The following is a 9,797-nucleotide window of genomic DNA, read 5'->3' on the forward strand; positions in this document are numbered from 1 at the left end:
ACGCGAGGTGTTGTGTGCTTGTAGATCTGCTGTTTTCACTAGTTTAGTACATTTTATAGATGATAAATACAAAACGAACGGTTTTGGACATACAACGACCCGACAACGACGATATGCTATAAATATAAGGTGCTGGGAGTGAAAATTATAATAGGGGTGCCTCGGATTAAAACAGATATTTATGGGGTGCCCTGAGACAAAACGGTTTGGGAACCCCTGATCTACAGAACATGCAGTGAATAATAATGACCTGGTGTCAGTTATTGTCAGAGGTCAGAGGCGGGGCGTCAGTGGCGTCAGTTCAGAAAAAGGTAAGGTATGGCAACATGACTGGTGTCTTGCACGCGCGCGAAAGACACCAGTCATGTTGCCATACCTTAGCAACAGGCATGTCATGATACATTTATTTTAAGAAGTACATTCTATTTTTTCCCCCCAAAATGTCTATGGTTTCTTGGGCTGGATATGGCAGTCTGGAACAGTTGTTCAAGTGCAGCTCAACTTGACATAATATAGTAAACGTGCCACAATTAACAATAATGAGCAGCTGACCTGCGGAACCTGGGAATATACTATTCTGTCAAGATGGGGAGAATAAAAGTGTAGAGAATATAATTATAATACCTTGTTAAATTTTGCATGTGTAGTTATTTTACTGTAATTTAACAACATAATAACCAGCACAGATAGACAAAGAGACATTCATGGATTTATATTTAAATTAAAAGTAACTTTTATTTTCCCCCCCTGGACCCAGGGGGTGGCAGCTGCATAGCCCTACCATACCCAATTGACGCCCCTGCGGGGCGTTGAAGCAGTCATTAAGCTGTCAACGCAATGATCCTACCATGGCCTCATGATACGCACATACGCACGCACGCACACACACACACACACACACACACACACACACACACACACACACACACACACACACACACACACACACACACACACACACACACACACACACACACACACAGAGCAGGAGCTCATCTGTGAAATGCACTTGTTTTAAGCCCTCCTGATTCACTGGTCCTGACTGAACTGACTGCGGTCCACAGCTCACCGCTTTGTTTAGTTTTGCTTTAATCTAATCTGTGACATGATTATTAGTAATTAGCTCCCTCCTAATTAGGAGGAGACAAAGACTACATTGTTCCCTTTTTGTGGCAGGGATTTAGTTTGATTCAGGAGCAGAAGCAGCTTCATGTCACCATCATGACCATGATCACCATGTTTTCTTATTAGGTGTGTGTGTGTGTGTGTGTGTGTGTGTGTGTGTGTGTGTGTGTGTGTGTGTGTGTGTGTGTGTGTGTGTGTGTGTGTGTGTGTGTGTGTGTGTGTGTGTGTGTGTGTGTGTGTGTGTGTGTGTGTGTGTGTCTGTCGGTGTGTGTCGGTGTGTGTCAGATTGTGTCTGGAGCTAATCTCGCAAATTTCTCCATTAATATTTTTTAATATTGAACATTGATTTCGTAATGGAAGTCAGCAGGGCTCTGATTGGGCTGAAGCCAATGCCCAAATTTGGATCATCATCATAGTGATGATGTCATAGATGATGAGTGGTGTCACAGGCTGGTCATATGAAGTCAGAGATCCACATTGGATCCACACTGTTCCCACGTGGATCATCGTTTATTTTATTAATAATGATGATCAATCATTGGTGTTCTGTTTTCTATTATTTCATGTGCAGTGCTAACCGCTCCTACGTCTGGCTTAGTGTGTATGTATGTATGGGTGACCGTATGAGTACGGATCTCCATGTATGGAGATAACTGATGTAAAAGGACATGTGTGTTATGTTTGATACCACGCGCACAGGTGTGATTTTTTTATATCAATGTTATATTGTCAATAAAATCATGCCAATTATTTGGGGCCCACTTGCAAATTATGCTCATGGCCCACTGGGTGAGAATCACTCCATTAGAACGGGGTTTGTTATTGGTTGAATCTTATCTCATGGTGTCATGTGGTGATGTTATTGGTTGAATGTTTCATAATGTTGGAGTGTTTCAGATGTTATTGGTTGAAGGTTTAATATCCATGTTCTCTGTATGTTTCAGATGAGTGTGAGGCTGTATGTTTTAACATCCATATCTCTGTATGTTTCAGATGAGTGTGAGGCTGTATGTTTTAATATCCATGTTCTCTGTATGTTTCAGATGAGCGCGAGGCGGTGCAGAAGAAGACCTTCACTAAGTGGGTGAACTCTCACCTGGGCAGGGTCACCTGTCGTATTGGTGACCTCTACACCGACCTGAGGGATGGACGCATGCTGATCCGTCTGCTGGAGGTTCTGTCTGGAGAACAGCTGGTCAGTACCTTACTGTACACTACTGTATTTATAACAGCTGGTCAGTACCTTACTGTACACTACTGTATTTATAACAGCTGGTCAGTACCTTACTGTACACTACTGTATTTATAACAGCTGGTCAGTAGCTTACTGTACACTACTGTATTTATAACAGCTGGTCAGTACCTTACTGTACACTACTGTATTTATAACAGCTGGTCAGTACCTTACTGTACACTACTGTATTTATAACAGCTGGTCAGTACCTTACTGTACACTACTGTATTTATAACAGCTGGTCAGTAGCTTACTGTACACTACTGTATTTATAACAGCTGGTCAGTAGCTTACTGTACACTACTGTATTTATAACAGCTGGTCAGTACCTTACTGTACACTACTGTATTTATAACAGCTGGTCAGTACCTTACTGTACACTACTGTATTTATAACAGCTGGTCAGTACCTTACTGTACACTACTGTATTTATAACAGCTGGTCAGTACCTTACTGTACACTACTGTATTTATAACATGCTGATCCGTCTGCTGGAGGTTCTGTCTGGAGAACAGCTGGTACTTATACTATACTACTGTACTATACTACTGTACTATACTACTATACTACTGTATTTATAACATGCTGATACGCCTGCTAGAGGTTCTGTCTGGAGAACAGCTGGTACTTATACTATACTACTGTACTATACTACTGTACTATACTACTATACTACTGTATTTATAACATGCTGACACGACTACCGCTCAGTTCACACGGGTGTGATTTTTTTTAGTTCTGAGATGCCGTTGATTTCAGCTAAAACGTTGTTTAATGCAGCTTTTATTTTCGTTTTTTTGAACTCGCGTCGGGCATGGGGGCCGCCATGTTTGTTTACAAAATCTGAGTAGTGCAGCAGCCGCTTGACCAATCAGGAGCGGTGTGAGGCGGGTCGCTCCAAATGCAGCCTTTTGATTAGAAATTAGAACATAAGTTCTCATAAGGAGACTCTTTGGGAGGGACACCAGACAGAGGAAGGAAGCACATTGGTGATGATGACGTAGCTCGGGATGGCCTGCCAGGCTATGGATATCCTTGAAATAAATTAAGAAAATATTTTGGGGGGTCCCCAGATGATTAGCTTAATGTGCAACATTGTTTTCTCACTCAACAGTAAACAAACCAACATAAAGTTTAAGTGTATAGAGGGTATCTGCACATTTCTACAGTGACAATTTAAGGACTTTTTAATACCTCTGAAATGACAAATTAAACATTGGCCAAATTGTCAAATATCAGTGGCAGAAATTGTGCGTTGCGAGGCGTTGTAGATCATGTAGATCTGCTATTGTCACAATAGGACCGTGATATACAAAATCTAATGCCTCAACTCTTAGTTCTCATCAGGGGGAGAGGTCCCCAGTCAGAAGGTGATTATTTGGGGGGGTCCCCAGTTAAAAGATGATTATTTGGGGGGGGGTCCCCAGTTAAAATATGAGTATTTTGGGGGGGTCGTGGCCTGAAAAGGTTGAGAAGCACTGCTTTAGTGAGATCATCTCCTTAGGCTGCTGATATGTGTCAGAGCATACGAGCGGAGTGGAGCGCGAGCGGTGCGGGGAGCGGAGCGAGCCGTTTTTTAGTTGAGCGACTTTTATAATGGGTCTGAGCGCCGACCCTCCTCCGCTCCAAGCCGATCCTGTTGGGGCCGAGCGCTGCATGTTTCCAAATAAACAGTGCCGAGTGGAAAGATCTCCAAGTCTCCATCAAAGCCGAGGCTCACGTTACCGCAGGCATTTGTGTCGGGAACACACTGGCAAAGGAGAAAGTGTTTCGGACATGGTAGCAAACTACTTTTTTAACTCTGATTGGCGACCCTGAGTGGAGCGTGGAGCGAGAGATGCGAAAATCAAGTTGAGCGACGGAGCGGCGGGGAGCGGAGCGGCCCGGTGACCGGCCAGAGCGACGAGCGAGTGGGACAAGAGCCCTCTGGAGCGCCGAGCGGCTTTTGTCATCGCTCCACTCCGCTCGTGTGCTCTGATGTGTGTCTACTGGGGATGAGAGAACTGAAGGCTTGTTTACCAGGTTCACTTTGACACCCAGTGGCAGAGGAAGAGGTTGTAGTTTAAACTGTAACCCTACCCACAGAGTTTCACATCCTCTTTCTGTCCGTCCCTGACCCCCCCTGACCCTGTCACCCTGCTACTGCCACCCCTCACCGTGCCCCTCAAGTCAGGAAGCCATGGAAATCACACAATCTATAGTGCTTCAGTTCACAGCGTCATTTCCCTATCTTGTTCATCCTATATCATGTTGTTCTTGCACTTGTGTGCATGAAAATACAGAGGTTCCATTTCTAGTGACGGAGATTTCCCTAATAGATACAGTAGGTAGATAGATATGCACAGTTTATATAGAGAAACGGACACGTTTCGACCTATGGGCATTCTTCAGCATTTCAAATGTCACTTTAACGTCACTCTCAGTCATCATCATCTCTCTCTGTCTCTTCCCCCCCCAGCCCAGGCCCACTAAAGGCCGTATGAGGATCCACTGCTTGGAGAACAGTTCCTCCTCAGTAGTGTAGTGTGTACATAATGTATTGTCTATGTGATGTGATGTTGTGGTGTGTCCATAATGCATTGTTAATGTGGTGTGTTGTTGTGGTGTGTCCATAATGTATTGTCTATGTGGTTGTGTGTTCTTTCCAGCCCAGGCCCACTAAAGGCCGTATGAGGATCCACTGCTTGGAGAACGTGGACAAGGCTCTGCAGTTCCTCAAGGAGCAGAAGGTTCATCTGGAGAACATGGGGTCACATGACATTGTGGACGGGAACCATCGTCTGACCCTGGGTCTGATCTGGACCATCATCCTCAGGTTCCAGGTATGTTACTACACACTGTAACACAACCTAACAGACACTAACTATACAATATACACAACATCTAACCCTGGGTCTGATCTGGACCATCATCCTCAGGTTCCAGGTATGTTACTACACACTGTAACACAACCTAACAGACACTCACTGTACAATATACACAACATCTAACCCTGGGTCTCATCTGGACCATCATCCTCAGGTTCCAGGTAGGCCTACTGTCCAGCACATAACCATAACACACACCAGGTAGGCCTACTGTCCAGCACATAACCATAATAACCAGGTAGGCCTACTGTCCAGCACATAACCATAACACACACCAGGTAGGCCTACTGTCCAGCACATAACCATAACACACACCAGGTAGGCCTACTGTCCAGCACATAACCATAACACACACCAGGTAGGCCTACTGTCCAGCACATAACCATAACACACACACTTTGGAAGGAGGTCGTTGTTTTTTTGCATTCAGTGATGACCGTAGTACTACTATCATGGGAATGCAACAGTTAATTTAAATAATCGATGTAATCAATTTGATTTATCAACAATAGCCAATCTGCAAGCAAGCTCACAACGTGTCATGATGCAACACTTTGTGAGATTGTTTGTACATTGGTTATTTTACTCTTATTGTGCGACACATTGAGACGTGGGTCTCGATCGATTGGTCGTTACAGTATTAAAACAAAACAATTCTAATTTTGGATTTGTATGAAACAACAAAAATAACATGCTTCTCGGTCATTGGAAAAAGTAGAATATAATTAATCACTAAGGAGATGATTGATAGTTGCAGCTGTAAGCGCAGTACTATTTCACAGGACATGCATCCCTTCCATAGTGAGTGCATTAGACCAGGGGGGGAGGCAGTAGCTTAGTGTGACTGCTAATCAGTTCACAGTTCTACAGCTGAACCACAACAGATCAGTTTTTTACCACTCCTCTTCATTCCATCACCATCACACATCATGCTGGGCTGATCTGTCACACAGAGGTTCCATTTCTAGTGACAGCTGGTGTTTGTAGTCACTCACAGAGAGAGAGACAGATTATCACACAGGTACTACACACTGTAACAGACACTAACTATACAATATGCACTATACAATATTGACGTCCTGGTAATGACGTCAAGATCATCCCCATATGGGCTGTGATCTGACCCTGATTGGTCCAGGTCCTGACCGTGCTTGCTGGGTCATGTGACGTAATGACCAGCAGGTATGTGAATGGGAAAAGCTGACTGACAGCTGATTACAGCTGGACTCTTGTGGCCTGCTTAAACTAACGCTGAAGCTTTCATTAGCACACACGCGCGCGCGCGCACACACACACACACACACACACACACACACACACAATGTGTCGCCATGTAACTGCTTTGTGAGCTTGTAGATTGTCTATTTTTATTTCTGCTATGTGACAAAGAATAACATTTTGGATTTGGAAGAAACATTAACAAAAGCATGCTTCTCGATTATTAAATTAATGGAAAACATTTGAATAGAAGAGAATTTGCAGCCTTAACCCATTCAGGCCGGGTTCACATTTTAGTGTATGGGAGGAGCTTACAGTACATGTACAGTATGCATCAACATATTTGTTTTTGTAGGCTAATTTCTGATTTGGGCCTAACTATAGTTTAGGCCAAATGGGTTAAATGCTGTACTGTTGAGTTGAGCTGAGTGTGTAGAAGGCCCGTCTGACTGCTAATCAGTAGGTCAGTGGTCGCTGGAACAGAGTTTTTTACCAAGGATCTACACTGCTCTTCATTCCATCACCATCACACATCATGCTGGGGCTGATCCCATCCGTCACACAACGGGTTTCATTTCTACTGACAGCTGGTGTTTGTAGTCTCACAGAGAGACAGATTATTACACAGGTGTTTTGTACATCCTGCCCTCCTCCTCAAAACCATCCATTTGTTTAGTTTTCTGCTGGCAGAATCCAGCCTTGTCCAGAATGCAGAAACCAAACTAAATAAATCTCGCTCTCCTTGAACTTTGTGGAAGAATGGTGGTAGAATGTATTATTATATTGTTGTTATTACGGTTGTTTGGATTTGACCTTTATCTCTAACCTTCACATAGTACTTATGATAACTTATGCTATGACAGGATGTTTTGTACATCCTGTAGGAGCCTAGATGTCTCTGCTATTGTGTTGGTACAGGCTGTCTTGTTATGGGTCAGCTTGTCCTTGTAGCAGCTACAGTAGGACTATGTATGATCTGTTATGGATCAGCTAGTAGGACTATGGTCAGTTATGGTTCAGTTGTACTTGACTTCTCCCCATGATATCATGTACATTAAAGCATATCCATCAACCCCTAGAATAGATGAATAACATGGATATGTAATAGAGAATATTATAGGGACATACCGGTATAATGGAATTCATGATCAATTGCTAATTGATCCAGAATTCCACGACAACTTCTGATCAATCATACTAGCCGGGGAGCCACAGGCCCAAAAGCTCAAAGAATAGGGTTTTACCTGTGACGTTATGACATACTTTTTATTTTTGTTTCTCCTAGCAGACAGAGGTTGTTGGGCTGGTTAGGAAGGGTTAGGGTGAGGCACTGTCCCATGTTGTTAGAAGGTCCTTCATTTAGTTGTCATTGACCTGCCCAAGCTGAACACAGTTCACATTGAGGGGAGACTACTGCTCCTGACCATCTGAGTAGTCATCAGCTGGGAGGAGCTGAAACAGCATTACCCCATTAATAAAGGTCTGTCCACAATAATAGAAAATACACTTGTATAGAGCACTAAGGGACTCTGGTTGAGGGGCATAGGGTTTAAGTGTTTAAACTCTATGCACTTTGTAGAATAGGCGATATACAAGTTGCTATAGTGGCTATTTTCACGGAATGTTCACCTTATCATGACATGGTCATTCTTAATATAACACAGCCACTCTTAAGGTTCAACTCCCCAGTGAGAGCTCATTAAAAACATTTGCAGGGTGAATACAGAACGCATATCATCAGGGGTGTCTCACCAGATTCTGGGCCCTGGGTACAAGGATTCACCACGGGCCCCCCATGAATGTTCTTCATAGGAGGAACTGGGAACGCATTATTACACATTATTTTGAGCTTTAACTATTGAAAAATAGCAGATACACAAGCTTGGTGCCGCGCTGCGTCTTTGAATATTTCAAATCCCTCTAAGGTTTTTTTTTTAAAAAAACAATGTTTCTATGTCAATTGGCACTCAAACCTTTTCATGTGAAGGACCCCCAAAATGATATGTATTTGCCCACGGACCCCCGTCTCAAAATATTTAGTTCCAGGGACCACCCAGAAGCAAAATTTGAGTTACAAACGTTCGCTTAAAAAATAAATATATTCAAAGATTTGCACACATTTTCACGACTTTTCAAAAATAGCATAGCTCGCAGCGCGGCACTCGGTGCCGCGCTGTGAGCTTGTAGATCTGCTATTTTTCAATAGCTAAAGTATAAAATAATTAAGGCCCCTCCACCTTGGGCCCTAGTAACTCAGTCCCACTCCCCCCCCTCCCCCTTGTGACACCCCTGCATATCATACAATACTCCCCTGTTCCCAGCGGGTCTCATGCTCCGGTGCCAGGCTTTCCTTGTCTCCATCTAATCAGGGACTCATTTAAAGACAGCAGATTAATGTAAACAACTTCCTGCTAGATTAGAAAACTAGGAATAGATCGCTTGGTCAGGATGGGAGTTGAGCAGCATTAGGAGATACATTACATCTGCTCCTGTCTGCCTGTCTTGTTACATAACACAGTAGTTCTTAAAGTGGGGCCCGGGGACCCCCACCGGTCCTCGGGAGAGTTCCAGGGGGGGTCCCCAGAAAGAAAATGATGAACAGAAGCCTTATTTCAGAGATGGAGAAAACATCACAAACTGTGACACATTGTGAGCTCTGGCAGTATTGTGTTTTCCTGGGACATCATGTCCAAAGTATAGGGACGTCAGGTTGAACGTGGTTATTATTTTTATTTTTATCTTTAAGACTTGTTTTTGGGCTGTTATGCCTTTATTGATAGGACAGTAGACTGACAGGAAAGGTGGAGAGTGATAGGGAGTGACACGCAGCAAAGGTGGTCGGGATCGGGATTCGAACCCGCGACACACTGTCAAGCATCAGAGCCTATGTGGTAATGCGCCTGGACCGCTAGGCCAGCAGGCGCCCCAAACGTGCTTCATTTAATTATAATTTCACCAGATACAGTAGATAGAAGGTAATCCAACAAGATAAGAATAACTATTCAGATCATCCCAACCTACACTGTGTAGACCATTGGTTCTCAAGGTGGGGTCCGGGGACACCCAGGGGTCCTTGAGGGAGTGTCAGCTAAATGATAGTTAGGAACCAAATGGACGTTCATGGGAATGTAACACAAGAAGACAATTCCTTTGTGGCGTTTGTGTTTTTTTTTTAGAGGGTAGAGTTTGTTGTGGTTTCTGTGTCAAATTAAAGGCTTTTAGTGATCACTTTACGGAGTGTGCGGAGGCTCCCTTTAATCTTTCATCTTGCTCCTTCTTGGCTCCAGAACCTCACCTAAATCTACTGGCAGATGATATGAGCTGTGTTTGTTTCACTAGTGATCAATTCACTG

At 43.6% G+C, this 9,797-nt stretch overlaps 1 protein-coding gene across 1 annotated transcript in view; it reads left to right on the plus strand.

Moving 5' to 3' along the window:
- sptbn2 (spectrin, beta, non-erythrocytic 2) overlaps positions 1–9,797 on the plus strand; it is a 184,752-nt gene that overhangs the window by 75,661 nt on the left and 99,294 nt on the right. The window contains 2 exon segments of the mRNA XM_080749170.1: positions 2,169–2,320; positions 5,008–5,181. Of these exon segments, the coding sequence (XP_080605296.1) occupies positions 2,169–2,320; positions 5,008–5,181 (326 nt within the window).

This window comes from Nannobrachium achirus (genome assembly GCF_963921795.1).
Source record: "Nannobrachium achirus genome assembly, chromosome: 19".
Classification (NCBI taxonomy): Eukaryota; Metazoa; Chordata; class Actinopteri; order Myctophiformes; family Myctophidae; genus Nannobrachium; species Nannobrachium achirus.